We start from the raw sequence: 20,829 nt of genomic DNA, 5'->3' as shown, positions 1-20,829 counted from the left end.
TAATTCTCAAAATAGTTGCATCCTTTTATGTTGGGGTTTTACAGATTGTTCTATGGTTTGTCTCTCTGGCCTGATGTGCCTGCTTTTTTCCTTGCTATATAGGCATGAGTAAGAGTTGTGCACAAGTTAATTTTAGGGCTGCGACCCCGAGGCCAAAATCATCAGTATCCGCCAAGCTCTTTGTCTCTGCACTGTGGGAAAACTGTTGGGTCAGCGCTGAACCTTTTTTTTTTTTGGGGGGGGGGGGGGGGGGGGGGGGATGAGCACCTACCTGCCTGAAGGCGTCCAGGCTGGGCAAAGAAGACGCAATAGGGAATAGGAGGAAAAATGTGTAGAATCTCCCACACCTCTTTTTGCAAATGTCAATGCACTGCTTTTAGCACAGGTTCCCTGTGCCGTCTGTCTGTAGCCCCGCCTTCTGAACTCTGCCTAGGCAGGGTGGCCACAGAGGAAGTCTCATCTCCAGAGATTCCTAAATCAGAGTATTTCCCTTTATATCATGATTTTTTCACCTGCAAGTGTGGGAAACTGACGTCCTGGACCTTATGGTAAATCCAGAGCTCTGGTGTTGTAAGCTATGGGGTGGTTTCCCAGGGTCAAAATGTCATAAGACAAGTTTCCTTTCTGTACCATTGGAAAACTGTGGGTGTAATGCTGGACCCTTTTGTGGGTGTACTCTTGCCTGCCTGAAGGCGTCTGGGCTGTGCAGTGAGGGCGTGATTGGGGTAAAGAGGAGAGATATGTGAAAAATGAAAAGTGAAAGATGAAAAATAGGTCACACCTCTCCCTTCAGACATGCAGCTCCATGGCTTCTAGTGCTGGGTCCTACCGTTTCATTTTTTGTGTTTAAGAAACTGCAAAACTGTTTTTCAGACTGGTGGTACCACCAGCAATATATAAATGATCCGTTTTCTCCCAGTCCTCACCAACATTGGGTCAATTTTTAAAAGAGCAATTGTGATAGTTATATAGTGATGTCTCATCGTGATTTTAATTTGCAGTCCTCTAAATAAGCCCTGGGACCTTAGTGTGGTACTACAGGAAAAGCACTGGACTTCTAACTGCAAGGTTGACAGTTCTAACCCACCAGCTACTCCTTGGAAACCCTATACAGGGTCACTATGAGTCAGAACTGATTCAATGGCACTTAACAACAGCAATAGAAAAAATAAACTTCCAACTATCTGATTTTTTTTTTATCTTCCAAAGTAAACCATGCCAAATTTGGAGGCATTACTAATTAGACTCTACTCTCTTACTGCTTATAATGCCTTTTTTTTCCACCCATGTGCTCATTTCAGGGCAGAAGTTATTCTTCCCTTAGGGAAGCAATCCAAACTCCAGAATGGATCTGCCCAACTGTATAAACTTTGGGGCCCATATCTCTTCCCTGAGCCAGGATGCTGTCCTAGTGCACTGAATGCAGCCTGTCTTGAGTATCCTGGAGTAAAGAGACACACCCAAATCTGGGCTTTTCCTGCCACACTGTGGCCATAGCTAAATATTACATAGGGCCTGGATTCTCTTAATGGTGGTTTTTTGTTTTGTTTTTTTTACTTTTTAAGCTGAGACGTTACCTTCTTACCTGTTAACCCCTACTCCTCATGCTTCATCTAATGCATATCTCCTTCAGGAGAATGCCTGTGAATTCATCTCTACCCTAGGCCAGGCGGAGTATCTCTCATCCGGCTCCCATCACTCCTCTGCTGGTCTTCAGTGTGCGCCTCCACATGCCGTACTAGGCTGCTTATTTCTCTGTTTTCCTTATCAGACTGTGAGCTCTATGAAAATCAACTTCTTCATCTTTGTATCTCTAGTGTCTAGCACAGAAAACTCTTCAATAAATATATGTGAAAAGAAGACAGGAAGAAAATAGATAGATGAATGAGTATGAGAGAGGGATGAAGATACAAAGATGGTGATGAATATTATTCAAAATAATAATATATATCATAAAACAATCCATATTAATTGAGCACACATGATGTACAAGTATTATGCTAAGTCAAAAAGTATTGCTACAAGGTCATAGAACCCTTTATTAAACAAATTATCAAAATGTGAGGCTACTGTTTCTTGGCAAGTCCTCCCATCTAAGTCCATACTCCTCTGAAGGTGGTGTTTCTAGCTCTTTAACACTGCTCCCAGAGAATTCGATTTACATCCCATCAAAATGGCATTTTGGGCATTCTTGGGGGACTCAGAGTGTGTTCCTTTTAAATAGTTTTTGAGTTTGGGGGACAAAAAGAAAGCAGAAGAGGCAAGATTAGGACTGTAGCGTGGATGAGATAAGGTTTCTCAGCAAGCTTCTCATAAGACAGCGCTTGCTAACCTCAAAGAATGAGCAGGTATGTTGTCACGAAGGGAAAACAATTCCTCCAGGCACCTTTCTTCATCTTTCTCTCACCAATGCAGCTTTCAATTTTCTTAAAACTTCTTTGTAACAAGCCTGCATGATTGTCCTGTGACTTTTGAGAAACTCGAACAAGATTTCCTGTTTGGAATCCCAAAATACTATTACCACCTACAGTACTGACCTCTCTACCTTGAATTTAACTGGCCAAACAGACTGCAGAGTCGGTTTGAACTGCAAGGGAGGCAGTTCAGGCTCATTAGCCACTCCTCGGAAACCCTATGCAGGGTCGCTATGGGTCCCAACCAACTTGATGGCACTTTACAACAACAGATTCCTCTGGAAGTCATTCTTCAATTGGACTTACTTTATATATAAGGCACTTGAACAAAACTAGAGGAGTCTGGTGTCTCTGTACAATAAGCACTGAGCTGTTTACTACAAGGTCAGTTATTCAAGTGCACCAGCCATACCTTGGGAAAAAGACGAGGTTTTCTACTTTGGCAAAGATGTAGGCCTTGGAAACCCTATACAGGATTGCTGTGAGTCAGAACCGACTGGGTGGCACTTGACAACAACAGTGATGATGAGACTAAGACAAGTGTGTTACTAAGACATGTGTAAATTTGTCTGCAGTCATCCACTGATCACAGAGACGTGTTTAAGCACATTGTGTTTGGAATCAACCAGTGCATGCATGTATGAGCTGGAACCCTGGTAGCAGTACTGTTTGACTTCTCCTTGTATAATTTACCCACGTCATCAAGGCTGATATCCACTTTGTTGCTTCAGCCTCATCCAGCAACTGTGGGACTCTCCAGACCCTCTTCTTTCACACTCCCTGCCTACACCCCATCTCCACCATACTCAGCATCTGGTGGACAGGTCTGTGAGCATGTAACATGGCATTAAGGAGTTTGACACACACCTCTGTATGTGATCATTTAACAACTCTGGGAGCAAATTATGGTATTTCCCCTAGAATTCAGATGAGAAAAATGTGGCTTAGAGAGGTTAAGTTACCTGTACAAAGCCAGGCCTGTGTCCCTAGGTGCTTTTGAGGACTCTCAAAAGGGTGTATGGGAAGTCCTTGAGGACAAATTCCAGAGGAGCTTTGGAAGTGTGTGTGCTCAGCATTGGGATCACCTGACCTGTTATGAAGTAAGGGTGAGGAAAAGGAAGGGGAGCAAAAGTAGGTAGTGTTGGTTTACTCTGTCTTCACTCAATAGGCATTTGTTGTGACAGCAGGCATGGAGTATACACAGCTAAACCGGATGGGCACTTGCCCGCGAGGAGCCCACATTCTAACAGGGACATACACATACAACAGATATTTCCAAACAGGAGTGCTCTCTTCTCCCAGCCTGCACTGGAGGGCAGCCTGGACAGCATCCCAAATGTCTGGGTCAGAGCTCCTGACCACAAGATATGCCCAGCAAGGGACTCTGCTCCAGAGCCAGATGAGTCTTTCCAAAAGCCATGGCCCATCAGGTGTCCCAGCCTCCAGTGTCTGCAGGAGCTCCTGGTCTGGCTACATGGGGTCAGCTCTTCACAGCACAGCCCTGGCTTCCAGAGGGAACCCCGGCTTTAGAAGGAGGTTGAGATGTAACCAAGCTGCCCCCCAAATCCAGTCCACTCTTTAAGCACAAAGACTCTCTTTGGCCTGACCCAGGCTGCCTCTTCAGCTGGTTTCCCCAACATATAAATATAATGTAAATGTATTGGTTTCCTAATGAACCAGTTGCCATTGAGTGGGTTCCAACTCTTGGTAGAATACTCCATAAGGTTTTCAGAAACAAATGACCAGGCCTTTTTTCAGAGGCACCTCTGCGTGGGTCCAAACTGTCAACCTTTTCATTAGCAGTTGATGGCTACATCATCTGTACCACCCACGGACTCCTCATTGTCTTCTAGAACTGCCATAATAAAGGACCACAAACCAGGTGCCTTGAAACAATAGAAATGTATTGTCTCACAGCTCTGGAGCACTGATGTCTGAATCCAGGCTGTCAGTTGTGTTGGTTCCTTCTAGGGGCTCAGAGAGTCTGGTCATGACTCACTTATAGCTTGATGTCCAGCGATCCAGCGTTCCTTGGCTTGTGGATACCTCGTTCCGATATCTGTCTGTTTTCACATGAGCATCTTCCTTTGTATCTGCGTCTCTTACCTTTTTACAAAAGGCCGATTTGATTAGGCCCCATCATACTCTACCATGATGATGACTTCACGCTAACTAATGACATCTTCACCTTATTTTCAAATAAGGAGGGACGGGGGCACACAGTTCTACCTATCACAGTGCCCAGGTGGTCTCCTGGCATGCCTTCCCCATACCTTCCTAGCCTAAATAATTCCTGTCATCTTTCAATACTCAAAGCAGGCATCCCCTTCTCCTAGAAACCTGGTCTGACTTATTTAGAGGCCCTGTCTTTTGTTGCCCATGCTAACCCCTCTGATAGCACCTACTGCATTGCTGGCTAACTTCTCTGTCTCCTCACACCAAATCTTACACTTCGTAACAGCACAAGTCTCGTGATAATCAGACTTTGAATCCTTAGCATACAGCACAGAGCCAGATCCAAATGGTCAGTAACCATTTGGTAAATGAATAAGTACATAAAAATATAAATAAAAAACCCTTTGCTCCCTCTTTTACACATGTTGAATATACTTTCAGGGGGCTGGAGAGGAAAAAATGTTATGTCTGCTTATCAATCATTTTCACCATAGTAAGAATGTGAAACACTATGTCCCCTCTCTTAAGGGACTTTGGAGTTCAAATCTTCAAGCTTTTCCTTCATTAGAGAATTTCTGATGTCAATGAGATGGTGAATAGGGGCGTTTGGGGAATGATGGGACCAATGCATGTGGACTGTAAAACTTGTCCTGTGCTGAGGCTTGAGTGCCTTCATGATCAAGCTGGTGTCCCCCAAGTCCCTGAGCCTCAGAAATGGTAAATACCAGTCCCATAGACTAGAAGGACTAGTAACAGCCAGGATTGGGAGTTGCTCCAGAATCCCAACTGTGAGCAATTCTCTTCATTTCTTGGAGCTTTGTCCTCATTCACAAAATAGAGACATGCTGCTGCCTACTTAAAGGGGCAAGCAATAAGAGCTGGATGTCACAGAGCTGTGCTCATAACCCCCACAGGAGGTGCCCTACCAATGGACGCCTGCCCACTGCCCCACACAGGAGCTCAAGCCCCATGACAGCTAGCCCTTGAAGTAGACGCCATTTTCAAAACCACCTGTCCATCAAAAGTCAACGTGCCTTGGCTCATGGACGACCAGGGACCCTCCTCATTCTTTCTCTCCAGTGCTGTCACTCATCTGCAGCATTAGAAGGAAGCATCTCGTTCCATTCCCACCCTCCTCTTCATGTCACTGGACTCATGTGTGCCCATGGCTAGCTATCAGGCAGCTGCTCTGATTAAGGTAAGATTAGTCAATTGCCAGTGTCAGGGAGCTCCAGTAGGATCAGGGCCTTACTCTGTGCGTCAATCCCCACAGCACTGTTACTTGATTGAAAACAATGACTGTTTTTAGGCTGAAAGTGACAGGAACTGAACCACAGGTGGCCTCAGGCATGATCTGTTTGAGGAAGCGAAATCGTTCAGTGATAGGGTGACAGTGCAGGGAAGAATATTAAGTTCAGGGATTCTGTTGTGGAAATAACCCTTTTAGGGAGTGGGTCACAATGAGGCAAGTCAAGCTGGTAAACCAGCTGACCAGGGTAAGATGAGAAAACACGTAGGAAAGCTTAACTGTTTCTAGGCTCCGCACACTCTATTTCTCTTTGGTTCCCCGTTTTTCTTGTCATTGTTGCTGATGTCATTAGGTGCCATTGAGTTCTGATTTATAGCAAACCTATGTTCAACAGCTCGGAAACCCTATACAGGGTCGCTATGAGGCAAAACCAACTCCATGGTACACGACCACCACCACCACCATGTTCAACAGAGAGAAACACTCTCCTGTTCTGCGCCATCCTCACAACTCTTTTGTGTTCAAGCCCCTTGTTACTGCCACTGTGTCAGTCCAACTCATTGGTGGTTGTGATAGTTAAGGTTTTGTCTCAACTTGACTGGGCCAGGATTCTCAGTGGTTCAGCAGTTAAGACTCAATAGTCCCCCATGATGAGCAGCTGTGCTTTCAGCAGACAATCAATTAAAAGGAAGTTTCTTTGGGGGTGTGACCTACTCCCAATATACTGAATACTCAGCCAAAACTTGCCTGCTTTCTGCTGGGTCTGGATTCTGCATCTGGCTAGTCTATGCTTGTGGTCTGCTCTATTGCCTGCCAATCTGGGAGTTGTCGGCAGCTGGTCATCTTACCTGCCCAGCGTGCCTGCCTGCTGAATTTGGTTCTTCAGCTCTGCAGCTACATGAGTCAGAAGCTTCCAGTCTGACATCTGGCCAACGGATTTGGGACTTTGAAATATTCTGTTCAGCTCTTTTACTTCCTCATTTCTTACATTCACTTTAGCTTCACTGCATTGGAAAGCAATTTTTAGAGTTGCTTCTGACATCCATACTTTCTTTTCTTTCTTGTCTTTTTAAGAATTCTAGCTTTCTTCCTATGTGTATGATGTTCTTGATGCCATCTCACAAGTCTTCTGGATTTCGGTCATTAATGTTTAATGCGTCAAATCTGTTCTTGAGATGTTCTCTAAATTCAAGTGGACTTATTTTAATTTGCTTCTGCTTCTGCCTGAACTTACATATGAGCAATTGAGAGTCTGTTCCACAGTCAGCGCCGGCCTTGTTTTGTTTAGTAATATTGAACTTTTCTCCATCGTCTCTTCTTACAGATATAGTCAGTTTGATTCCTGTGCACTCCATCTGATGAGGTCCATGGGTATAGTTTTACTTTTTATGTTGTTGGGGAAAAATGGTATTTACAATGAATAAGTCATTGGTCTTGTAAAATTCTATAATGCTATCTTCAGCATTGTTTCTATCACCAAGGCCTTATATCCTATCTACTGACCTTTCCTCTTTGTTCCAACTTTCTCATTCTAATCACCAGTAATGATCAATGCATCTTGATTGCATGTTTGATCAATTTCAGACTGAACTAGTTGGCAGAATTCTTGAGTTTCATCATGACTGGCTTTAGTGGTTGGTAGGTTTTTGGTTTGGTGTTTTGTTTTTTTTTTTGGTATTTTTTTAAGGCTTTAATGTGAATTATGTGTTAGTTTACATGGGAGAACATTATCCATAATCCTTTCATTCATCCTATCATATTTTGTTTCATTGCAATGATTACAAGCCCCTGCATACATCATAAACATCCAAAGGGAACACCCCACAAGCCTGCCCCCCAGCTGCCAGCACACAGGCCTTCTTCCTCCCTGAATCCAGAGTCCCCAGCTGCTCCTTCTCTCCATATCATCATTTCTGCCTCCATCTCTGGTGTCACTGCCTCCCCGGACAGGGTCCCACACTTCACTTTTCTTCCTCCCTTAATGGTTGGTTCCAGGGATCTCAGCTCCTGGACTGCAAAATCAGCCACTCCTCTCCTTTTGTTACAAAACATTTACATTTACCTTTCCAACACTCACTGTCAGACCTGATAGCAATCATTCCCTATTGAATCACAGGAGTCCTATCCCCCACACCTTTTATCAACCCCATCCAGACAGGTTAGAAACAAAACATTGGAGATTCTACCTTTCCCCATACCCTCTGGAACTAGTTTCTCTATTGAAAGCTTTTAAGCCAGTGACTTCTTGTCTTTGTTGTTGTTGTTATGTGCCGTGGAGTCAGTTCCAACTCATAGTGACCTTTTACAGGGTTTCCTAGGCTGTAAAACTTTACGGGAGCAGAAAGCCTCATCTTTCTCCTGCGGAACAGCTGGTACTTTCGAACTGTTGACCTTGTGGTTCACAGACCGATTCGTAACCACTGCGCTACCAAATCTCCTTGTCTTTGTAGCTCCCCACCCCCATTTTGAGTAACCAATGTCTAGGTTCCCCATCCCTGTCGGCCCTATGTACTAAGAGGGTGGGAATGATCCTCACTGTAAAGATTTGTTCGCTCCTTTGTCATACTGCATCCACAAACATAGGTCAAGTTCATCCAATTGTAGTGGGTTACTTTTTTTTTTTTTTCTCTTCATTCTTCCTCTAGTTGTGTTCTGATCATCCAGCCATTGACGCCAGGTCAAATGGGTACCATCTGCAAGTGTGGGTGTTCTTGTACATCGCTCCTCACTTCATATCAGCTTGACACTTCACACTCTGTTCTAGTCCCATGGGGCAATGTTCCTGCCCCTGGGTCCAAGAGTCCCCAGGTCTCGTCATACTGCTGATTAAGGTCTCAATCCAGGTTAACAGGAGTCTATTGAATGTGACTGAACTTAGCTCACAACTTCATTGCTGTTTTTCTGGTGGGTAAATTTGAATAATAGCTGTATTAACTGGTCTTCCTTGTAGGTGTATGGATATTATGACATCACAGACAGCATTGTACTTCAAGACAGTTCTCAAAATGCCATTTCTGACAATGAACGGGACACTAGTTCTCTTCAGTTTTTTATTCCCGGCATAGTAAACCACATGACTGTCTGATTCAAAATGGCCAATACCAATCTATTTCAACACACTAAAGTCTAGGATAGCAATCTTTATGCGTTCCATTTTATTTTTGAAGACTTCCAATTTTGCTAGGTCATACATTCAATGTTCTGTTTATTAATGGTTGTTTACTGCTGTTTCTTTTCACTTTGAGTTTTGCCCCATCAGCAAATGAAGGTTCCAAAAGTTTTGCCCCATCCATGCCATTAAGGTCAATTCTAGTTTTAGAAGGCTGCTCTTTCCCAGTCATATTTTGAGTGCCTTCCCAACCTAAAGGGCTCATCTTCCAGCACAATATCAGACAATGTTTCACTGCTAACCATTCAGCAGTGAGCTGCCTCTCCTTTCTCAGTCTCAAAGCTCTACTGAAACTTGGCCACCATGGTGACCTTGCTGGCATTTAAAATACCATTAGCATAGCTTCCAGTATCACAGCAACACAAAAGCCACCACAGTGTGACAAACTGACAAGTCTGTGGTAGGTTACTGTTGCTAGCTGTCATCAAATCAGCCTCCAGCTGATGCTGACCCCATACGCAATGGTACGAAACACTGCCCAGTCCTCTACCATCCCCAGGATTGGTTGCACATCAAAGTTTTGTGATCCACAGGGTTTTCAATGGCTGTTTTTCAGAAGTACATCACCAGTTCTGTCTTCTTAGTCTGTCTTTGTCTAGAAGTTCCTATGAAACCTGTTCAGCCTCATAGCAACATGCAACCTCCACTGAAAGGTTGTGGATGCACCTAAGGTGCAAGGCTGGGTTCTCCTTAAGATCATCATTACAGCTCATAAGCCCCCACTCCCTGTCAACAACAACAAAAATGGAGAAGAATGAGGAGCCTATTCCAGATGTACCAGGAACAGAATGTGAGGACCCCAAAGAAAATACAAAACTTGAGACTAATTGAGAGCACTGGGTCAGCCCCTCTCTCTCCATCAGGTGTCTTTTCTGCTGATGCCCTGGAAGGTCCAGACTTCATCATAGCAGAGGTTCCTGCCATCTACCCATATTGCCCTAAATCTTTGCTATGTGATGCACACAGCCAGGATTTTACACACGGCTCATTGGACGTGAAAATAAAGAATGCCGAAGTACGTCAACTCACAGTCTTCAAAGGAAAGTCTGTCATTCAAATCTCCTTGTTCTTCACAACTGAACTCTTCATTCATATAACACGATGAAGGCCAATTGTCAACGTGGTAAAGTGAAGTGACACTCATGATTGATGATGCTACCTTTGTTGTTGTTGTTGCTAAGTGCCGTTGAGTAGGTTCTGACCCGTAGCAACCCTGTATAGGGTTTCTGAGGAGCAGCTGTTGAGCTTGAACCTTGCAGTTCCAACTGACTTTGCAGTCCAGCGCATTAGCCCACAGCGCCACACCAGGATGCTACTTTAAGTAACCTTTTTTTTTTTTTTCCTTCGAAAAAGTCACCTAATTTCCCACGTCTCTAGCATTTGCTACTAAAAGATTTAGTAGTTAATGTACTATCTGACTTGTTTCCAGGACATTGCACTAAGTCAGGAGAATGTTTTTTCCCTGAGTCAGCCCAACCTAATTGGTTTGCAACTAATTACATTTTTCCTGTGTAGATTCTTTTTTTTTTTTCACAACCTCACTTATCTTCAGCAAATAAGCTTTCACATGACACATTCTTCCAACCAAGTCACACAAGCTGAAATCTTAAAAAGTCACTGAAGAGAGCAGTTATCCTGTGTCTCTATGCTCCAGGTTGTATTTGGGCCACACGGTTAAAGGGCACCATTTAGCTACACGGTTAAACTCTCCACATCTGGTGAAGGCATCCAAATGCCAGGAACCCCTGTGGGGTGCACCCAGAACAGCGTGCAGAGTGTGGGCGGGTTACGATTCCAGCATATTAATTTGCCTGACTATTGATTGCTCTAGGGATGCAGAAATACAGGTACGAAAGCATATTCATCATCCGCATTGAACTGTGGGATGAAGCACTTATTTTGGAAGTAATGATTACAGGTAGGAGGGCCCGTGAAAAGTGAGTATTTCAGTTTCTAAAATGTGGGTACTTAATGCTCTTTCATTATCATACATTATACAGTTCTATAAAAATCATTTGTAGGAAATCAGTCGCAAAGTTTTAAAGCCTTCTCAAAAGACACTGAAGGCCAGGTTTAGAAAAAGCCCTGAAAATAAAGAAATTATACTTTTAGCTTTACCTCTTAAACACTTACTACAGCAGTGCCCTCACTATTCACTTGTCAGTTTGTCACACTGCGGTAGCTTGCGTGTGCCTGCAATGTGGGAAAACCTGCCATCAATGTTTCAGATATCAGCACAGTAACCCACAGTGGACGGGTTTGGGATCTGATGTGTTTGCTTTGGTCATGCCCGTCAGAAAGGATAGTTCACTACAGGTGGACATCATGTTTGGTGAAACAGAGGGCCAGTGAAGGTGAGGGAGACTGTCAGTGAGGCGAACTTGTGTGTGACATGAGTCACGAGGATGATGCTGGGCAGGGCAACATTTCATGCTGGTGTACGGAGTTGGCTCCACAGCAGCGATCTACCTTCCAGTGTATGGCATTGTCTATACTCAAGAGCAAGGAGCTCTGGTAGCCGAGTGATTACAAGTCGTGCTGCTAACCTCAAGGTCAGCAGTTTGAAACTACCAGTTGTTCATAGAAGAAAGATGAGGCTTTCTGCTTCCATAAAGATTTACAGCCTCAGAAACCCTATGCAGAGTCACTATGAGTCAGAACTGACTCCACGGCGCTTAGACCACAAAAACCAACCACATACTAAAGAGCTGATGAGTCTTCCATGAACAGCACAGTGACTGGGAGGTATCATGCCACAATTTTTACAATGGTTACATTTTTGTAAAAAAAAAAAAAAAAAAAAGAAGAAGAGGAAAACAGTTAAGAGTTTTCACATGGCCGAGAAAGTATAAGTGAAATGCCAGTGAAAGCCAGCAAGGCAGCAAAGATGCTGGAGCGCAGACTCCGATCTTCATGTACAGTTCTACCATCTCTGTAAGGAGCATACTGGCTGACAAGGGGATGCTAACTGCAAGGTCAGCAGTTTGCATTTGCCAGCTGCTCCTTGGGGGAAAAAATGAGGTTTTCTGCTCCCGTAAAGATGTATATAAGCCTCAGAAATCCTATATAAAGTCGCTATGAGTTGGAACAGACTCAACAGCACACAACCACCACCACAGTCTCTGTACTCGCCGCACAGCAGGCTCAGGAACATCACCGGAGCCTCTGCAGCCTCACTGGGATTTCCACTCCCTTCATGGCGACCAGGCTTTCAATCCAGGGAATGCATGAATTTGCTATACAATTTGCTGATCATACTGGCAGAGGAAACATCAAAAGGCTTTTGACTCCTGCTTTCTCACTGGGATGAAGTCAAATCAATGGGCAGCAATGCCCACAAATGATTATCCCAGTGCCTGAAAAAGTCATTCCATCTATTCCATCCTCAGAATGTCGAGAAAAAGGACCAACATCTCGTAAATCTCAGAAACCCACCTCGGGATGTAAGATGCTTTTACATGTAGAAGGCGGCTTCGAAAACTTTGTGGAAATGGCATTAGAAAATAATGGAATTTTTCCATGAACTTTTGGAATCCCCCTCATAGATAAACCATGATAGCTACAAGCTTTCACATACCCTTCCTCACTTTATCTTCATGAAAATCCCATCCCACTCCTGTGTGCGATGTTTGGGGATTCCAGAGGACCCACCTGTGAATCTTGTTAAAATGCAGGTTCTGATTTAAAAGGGTGGGACCTGAGGTGCTGCATGTCTAATGAGCCCCCAGGTGATGTCAGCCTTGCTGGTCTGAAGGCCACACCTTGAATAGCAAGGCCCTGGAGCACATTGAAAGGAGCTCTGGTGGTTAGCAGTCAGACTGCTAACCTCAAGGTCAGCAGTCAGAAACTTCCAGCTGTTCCACAGGCGAAAGATGACGCTTTCTGTTCCCATAAAGATTTACAGCCTCAGAAACCCTATGCAGGGTTGCTGTTAGTCAGAACCAATTCCACGGCACACCACCACCACCAGAACACATTGAAAGCCTCTGTACTTCTAAGAATTCTAAGGATTTAACTGTGGTGACAATGTTTAAAGCACTTGACTGCTAATCCAGAGGTTGAAGGTTCAAATCCACCCAGAAGTGTCTTGGGAGAAAGACTTAACAATCGATTTCTGAAAATCGTCCACTGAAAACCCCATGGAGCACAGTTCTAGTCTGATACAGGTAGGGTTGCCATGAGTCAGCGCTGACTCGATAGTAAATGATGTTGAAGGACGATGAACCAGGTGAGGACCTGGTCTATATTACTGTTCTAGATCACATGGCAGGGTCACACAGGTGAGCCATGCAGGTGAAAAGGCTCCTGGATAATGTATCACGAAGCAGTCCAGAACAAAAATGAGATAAGATTTACTCACGGGAGAAACGGGCAAGCGGTCTGGCATTTTTGTCTCCGGCCTCATTTGCAACTAGAAAACAAAAGAAACAGAAGATGTAATTAAGAACAAGGCACTTGTTCACATAATGTAACCAGCCTACAGCTTATCATCTGGGTCCTAGTGTAGTGCATAGGATGAGCACTCGAACTTCAGGTCAGTTTGAACCGTAAGGTCAACGGTTCAAAGTCAGCAGCCACTCTCTGGAAATCTTATACAGGGTTACTATAAGTCAGAACCAACTCAATGGAATTTAGCAACACCAGCACAAATAACCCTCTGGATGATTTGACAGGAAATTGTATGCGTGGGTCTTTTAAAGAGGATAAAAGCAACTTCACTCCCTTTCTTTGTATTTATCCAATGCTGCTTTCGGTTCTTAAATGAGGTCAAATGTCTTAAACATTTTGACTAGAATATTTGAATAAACTTGGAGCTAACCTAAAGAATAGCAACTGAAGAAGTTAACTAGAAGCTAGAGAGGTTAACTAGCTGGCATCCAATTAGTAAGAGGCATATTGCCTGATTTCTAACCACCAGACTGCCCTTCAATACATAAATGCATCCTGACCAACTGAAATGAGTCCGAATGTTTTCTGATCCATGTGGCATAGTGGGGTGCACGTTGGACTGCTAACTACAAGGTCTGTAGTTCTAACCCACTGGCCACTCCTCAGAAGAAAGATGAGATGGTGTGCTCCTTAAAGATTAATAGCCTCAGAAACCCTAGGGAGCAGTTCTACTTTGTCCTTTTGGCTCACTGTGAGTTGGAATCAATTCAGTGGGATTGGATTGGGTTGGGTTTGGGTTGGGTTTATGGGAACAAAGTCAAGGCAGGGACTTCAAAAGATTATGACAAAGTTGGGTTTTGTTAAGAGCGCTTAAATTGGATTTCAACATACAAGTGAGTTCAAGGAAACTATCCAGAAAAATGTCCTGGACAGTCTTACCCGTAAAGCTTCTCAGAAGGATGGTTTACCTTCCTCTGAAATACCTCTACAGGATAAACACTAGACGCTAACTGCAGGGTCCACAGTTCAAACCCACCAGCCTCTCATCAGGAACCCTACTCAGGGTCACTATGAGTCAGAACTGACTCGAAGGCACTTACCAACAGCAAAGATTAAGTAGGGGAGTGAAGTGCTTATTCTATAGGATAAGTACAACAAGCTAGTCATAATTGTTGTTGTTAAGTGTCTCTGAGTCGGTTCTGATTCATAGTGACCCTATATAGGGTTTCCAAAGCTATAAATCTTTGCGGGGAGTAGAAAGCCTCACCTTTCTCCTTAGGAGTGGCTGGAGGGCTCGAACCTCCGACCTTGTGGTTCGTAGACCAGAGCTTATCCTACAAAGTCATCACATTCTCAGTCATAATTAATGTGGTGCTGTAGGATAAGCATTGAACCTCAAGTTTGGAAGTTCAAACTCACCAGCCACTCCTCAGAAACCCTATATAGGGACACTATGAGTCGGAAACCACTACAGTATGGGTCAACAACAGCAATAATATATGGTAAAGAACCCTGGTAGCATAGTGGATTACAAGATGGGCTGCTAACTTCAAAGTCAGCGGTACGAATCTACCAGCTACCAGTCCCTCCATGGGAGAAAGATGAGACTTTCCATTCCCATAAAGATTTACAGCCTATATAGGGTCTCTATGAATCAGAACCAACTCAACAGCACACAACCATCACCACCACCATAATATATGGAGGACTCCTGGTATGGTGCTGTAGGATCATCAGTAGACTGCTAACCACGGGGTCAGAGGTTCAAATCTACTAGCTGCTCCTCAAAAACTTTACATTGGGTCATTATGAGTCAGAACCGACTAGACAACACTTAATAACATAACATACAGTATGTAGCTGTAGGATAAGTAAGGTTGAAATCCAACACCCACTCCCTGGGAGAAAGATGAAGCTTTCTGCTCCTGTAGAAACTTATAGCCTCAGAAACCCTATACAGTGTAGACATGCATCAGAATCAGTTCAGTGACAGTTGGTTTGGGTTTGGGCTTGGTTTATAACACATGTAACCATCTTTGTAAGTAAAAAGAAACCAATGATTAATAAGAGACACAAATGTTACTCATTTAAAACATTATTTTCACTACCCAGAAAAATGATGCCTTCCTAAAACATGTTTGGTTCCTGTGTACACAGTCAGCAAGCATAGATATCTGTGATCGTCTCGAATGAACACCCAAAGCAATCAAGTGTTCATTTTAGTTGGGAATAAAGAAAATCTGAACATCAGCAAAATAAAGGACTCATTGGACTCCTGGTGTGTCAACTGTAAGATCAGCACTGGACTGCTAGCCACAAGGTCAGTAGTCCAAACTCACCAGCTACTCCTTGGATACCCTATACAGGGTTGCTGTGAGTTGGAACTGAGCCCATGGCACGTAACAGCAACAACAACAATTCAGTCATTCATGTACAAGAAATTGCAGTAACAAGACAAAATAAATCACTGCTACATAAACATATTTTGCCAAGAATGAAAGGTGTCAAAATAAATTCCTTTCTCACTTTTCTACAAAGGTAAACATTTCCAATTCACTACATATGAACAACTAAAACAATTAAAAACAACAACAACAACAACAACTAATGAATTCAGTCTCAGTCTACTTTTGTCTTCTTGTCACTTGCATTGTCCCAAACACTGCCTCTAACCTCTATGCATAGTGCAAACAAGACTGTATACAAGAGTGACCAGCAGAGGGAGCAATATTGCATCCTGCTCCCATTAGCGCTCCTACATTGTTAAGTGCCGTTGAGTCGGTTCCGACCCATAGCGACCCTGTACAGGGTTTCCGAGGGTGTAAATCTTTACGGGAGTAGAAAGCCTCATCTTTCTCCCGCGGAGCGGCTGGTAGTTTCGAACCACTGACCTTAAGGTTCGCAGCCAGATTCGTAACCACTACGCTACCAGAGCTCCAAAGCGCTCCTACATAGCATCTCAAAAAATAGAGAAGGAGGAAAGGAAGGGAGGAAAGCAGGCAGGCCACCAGGCAAGGAACTGCTAGGCTCTCTACTAAAAAGACTTTCAAAGAAAAGATTGTTGTTGTTAAGTGTCTCTGAGTCAATTTTGACTCATTGCGACCCTATTCAGGATTTCCAAGAAATGACTGGAACCTTCTGGTTAGCAGTCTAGTGCTTAACCTACAGTGTCACATGATCACACACATGAAAAAGGGTCCAGGAAGTCTGAAAACAATGGATATTTCCTTGCTGTTTTCTAACCCTATTCTCAAATGTTTGTAGAAACACCTTATGAACAAAAATAATTCACACTCATATTCCTCCCTCTGAACAGCGGTACACTGAAATTAACTCAGAACCACTACCAGTCTCAACAGGAGTTTTTAACCCAGACCCACTACTAATCTTGGAGTCCCGGTGTGGCGCCGAGGGTAATGCATCAGACTGCAAAGTCATTTGAATTACAAGGTCCGTGGTTCAAGCTCACCAGCAGTTCCTTGAAAACCCTATACAGGGTCGCTATGGGTTGGAATTGACTCGATGGCACTTAACAACAACAACAAATGAGTCCTGGTGTGGTACTCTGGGGTAAGCACTGGACCACAAGTCAGTATGAACCATGGGATCGGCGAATCAAACTTAGTCAGCTGCTTCTTGGAAACCCTAAACAGGGTCTATGAGTTAGAACCAACTCGACAGCACTTAACAACAATAATATGTGGTTGCTATCAGAAGTCTTGGTGTGGCACTGTAAGATAAGCACTGGATTGCTAACTGCACGCTTGGCCATTCAAACCCACCAGCCACTCCTCAGAAACCCTGTGAGTCTCTATGAGTGGGAACTGACTCAATGGCACAGAGGAAGGTATGGCTCCGATTCCTTGAAAAATAATTACTCCTGTTCATTTCTTCTTCTCAGTATGCTTCTGTGTCATTAAAATCCTGATCAGAGATACACATATTCTTTAAGAAAAAGTCCAACAGTTGAGAATGTAAACATGAGTATGAAGATCAACTAGTGGGTAACTTTCATATTTTGAAGGGGTCTTTATAAAACGATCCACCTTGCACTTCTAAATTTAGCACATACTCGTATGTCTTAGGCACACCTGGGAACCCAGCTCTGGGACTCTAAGGAAGGTCGAGACCATAGGTTTCACCCATCCTTAACATACAAGCTGAGCAGTGCAAACAAAAAGGCTGGAGGTCTGATTCCACACAGAATGCCTTGGAAGGAAGATCTAGCAGGCTCCTTCTGGAAAACCAGCCACTGCAAACCCCCTGGAACACAGTTCTACTCTGACACACATGGGGTCACTATGAGTCTATTCAACAGCAACTGGCTGGTTGTTGTTATTGTTTGAAACACACAAACAAATTAAAGACATGAGCTGTGTCTCTCAGGAATATGATCAGCTAGAGGGGTGGCTTGATGATAGTTACTAACGATGACAATGTTGTGTGTGTGTGTGTGTGTGTGTGTGTGTATACATATATTTATGTTTTCATTAGAGGGGTGGCTTGATGATAGTTACTAACGATGACAATGTTGTGTGTGTGTGTGTGTGTGTGTGTGTGTGTGTATATATATATATATATATATAGAGAGAGAGAGAGAGAGAGAGAGAGAGAGAGTCCTGGTGTGGTGCTGTGGGTTAATGCTCCAGACTGCAAAGCCGTTTGAACTGCAAGGTCGGCGGTTCAAGCTCACCAGCTGCTCCTTGGTAATCCTATACAGGGTCGCCATGGGTCAGAATCGACTTGATGGCACTTAACAACAACAACAACAAATATATATATAGTCTTTGGTCCTTCCTCACATTCAATGAGTCAATGGAATGGGGAAAGGAATCTATGTTTGAAACAACTCCATTGTACTATTGTTTAAGAAAAAAACATTCTAAATGAAGTAGCCTAGTGATCTGCTAGCTGTATGCTTCACTCTCTCAAAAATTCTCCAGAAAAGAATCTTAAAGACATGCCCTATAGACCAGTGGGAGGGAGGCAGGTGTGATGGCACATTAACTCGGAGCAATGAGTAACCCAACCACAGCTGGAGCCGCAAACAATCCAAGTCATCAGAACAGGGCAGGGCAAGGAGCTGACAAGAAGGCAGGTGGCTGTTCTAAACTGTGTGGTCAAGTCATGGGCAGGTGCACAACGCTTCGCTTTGTAACCAAACCCAGCACCACAAACACTGACACCCTTATTTTGAAAACCCTGGCACCTGGGTGAGCACAAATGCAGCTGAGGGTGCTGGGTGTCAGCATAAAACATGCAGTGAGCAAGCATGCCTGGGCAGACCTCGCTTTCTGCAAGGGAATCTACCCAACCACCTAGCATCTGGCTGCTGATTTCCTGCAATGTCTGGGGCCTCTCCGGGTGAGGTTCTTTAAGAAGCCTAGTGACTGGAATGCCAGGTACCTCAACTCTCAGAGAAAAGAGTGTTGAATGAAGTTCCAAGCACCTTTCCTTGTAGAAGGTGAAGCACAGAACTGCTCATTGGTATTTGGTCTCTCCTTGCCTTCCCTTCAACTTGCAACACCAAGGAAGATGGAATGGAGTTCTGAGGAGAAAAAGACTTGATCCAAGACTGATCATCATTAACCACGTTTGCTTACATGTCACCTTCTATGGAAGACCTCTCTCCCATGTCCAACCCCTCCCTCCTCTGAGTTGCCATCCCTCTCTCCTACTCTGTTTCTCCCACCACACTTTTCACCAGCTCATATGCTCAGTGCTGGTTTTATTTGTTGGGTGTATTGTCTTTTTCCTCCCAGTGTAACCTAAGCCACACGTGAGCATGAATTCTCTGTCAGTGAACAAAACGGCTGCAACCTCAGTGCCTACATGCTTGGCACACAGATTTATTGAATGAATCAGTAACCAACCTCCTACCAATCTGCCATGAGTGCAGTGAGTACCAAGAATGGAAAGGAGAGATGACGGGGAAGAGCAGGGATGTTAACATTCATCAAGTACCTGCCTATATGTGCTTTTCATTTCCATTCAGTCCTTTGGAGATACTTCTCAAGCACAGAATAAATTGTAGATACCAGATACAGCTGTGAATGAGGAGGATGTAACACTCATATAACAGACAAAGTTAGGTACTCTTTCCAGGGCCACACAGCCAGTAAACTAGCAGGATCCCAATTCAAACCCAAGTCTGTTGTTGTGCCTTCAAATCGGTTCCGACTCATAGCGACCCTGTACAGGATTTCTGAGGAGTGGTTGGTGGGTTTGAACCACCTACCTTGTGGTTAGCAGTCTGATGCTTATTCTACAGAGCCACACCAGGACTATGCAGCCTCTTTGCCTTCTAAGAAAGTGGAACCATGCTCCAGAGACGGCTGCAGCTACAGATAGCCAAGCTGTGTCCTGGCCCTCTCCTCCTCTCTTCACGCCCAAGTGAGTGCACCTTGCCAGCCTGCAGAGGATGCCCCTGGAGATTGCCAGCAGAGGCCCTTTGGTGAAGTGGGCAGGGGACTAGGCCTCACAGTGGTAGGATCCAGAGAAGGGAGAAGCTGGCCCATGCAAGCACCCCAGCTAACAAGTGGGTCCCTAACCCTATTAGATCTCCCTGAGGTAGAAAATGGAGTTCTGGGTGGTGCAAACAGTTAACACAAGTCAATTTCACATATTGAATATATTCTGAGAGTTGCTTAAAATGAGAGATGCTGCTTAAGAACTAAAGACTATGCTAGACGCTGTTCATCCATTACCCAATTACCTTCGGAATAAACTCTCAGAAGCGATTGCTACTATTTCCCATTTTCCACATATGGAAACTGAGTCTTCAAAAGCTTAAGCAAATTGCCTGAGATGTAAACAACAAGTAAGTGGTAGATCTGGGAACGGCCTTATTCCAGAACAATGCTCTTAACCGCTGGGTTACTCATCATATTGTGAACATCCGAATACAAGTTAACATCGTATATCCAAATGCAACATCAGACCTATTTGATGAACCCAGACCTGACAAGAGGTCCTTGCCTCCCCTCACTTAGCCTCAAACCAGAGATGCCACAGAGGAAGGCTCTCTGTTCTCCTGCTCTGCCCTCCATTTGGAATTTGTGCCCCAGCTACATGGAAGGCATCATCAACCTGCATGACTGTTCCTTTCCCCCTGCTTTCTTCAGAAATGCTCAGCATTGGCTTATTATACTTTCTGGGCCAATTTGCCTGTCAAATTGACTTTGAATCCAGTTCTTACACAAAAGAAAATGAAATGAATTTGTAGAGATAGTTTGAGAGAGGCAGAGATGATGCACCTTCAAGGCCATCTTCTTCTAGAGGAGCCAGTAAATCCTTATCCAGGGCAGGGCTATCCTGGCAGAGGGCAGGGCAACACACCAACTCTTCCCAGGCACAAAGAAACAGGGGAAATCAGATCAGCCTAGAAACATATTGTCATTACTCTTTGTTCTTTTAATTCTGTCTTCCCTAAT

General features: G+C 44.0%; 1 protein-coding gene across 1 annotated transcript in view; it reads right to left on the bottom strand.

Annotated features, from left to right (window-relative positions):
- The window catches only part of PDE1C (phosphodiesterase 1C, calmodulin-dependent 70kDa), a 646,978-nt gene that overhangs the window by 519,033 nt on the left and 107,116 nt on the right, over window positions 1–20,829 (bottom strand). The window contains exon 2 of the mRNA XM_006832152.1: window positions 13,368–13,418. Coding sequence (XP_006832215.1) covers window positions 13,368–13,418 — 51 coding nt within the window. The remainder of the gene's footprint in view (window positions 1–13,367; window positions 13,419–20,829) is intronic.

Source organism: Chrysochloris asiatica, unplaced genomic scaffold (genome assembly GCF_000296735.1).
Source record: "Chrysochloris asiatica unplaced genomic scaffold, ChrAsi1.0 scaffold00006, whole genome shotgun sequence".
Lineage (NCBI taxonomy): Eukaryota > Metazoa > Chordata > Mammalia > Afrosoricida > Chrysochloridae > Chrysochloris > Chrysochloris asiatica.
This window is presented reverse-complemented; position numbering and strand designations above follow the sequence as displayed.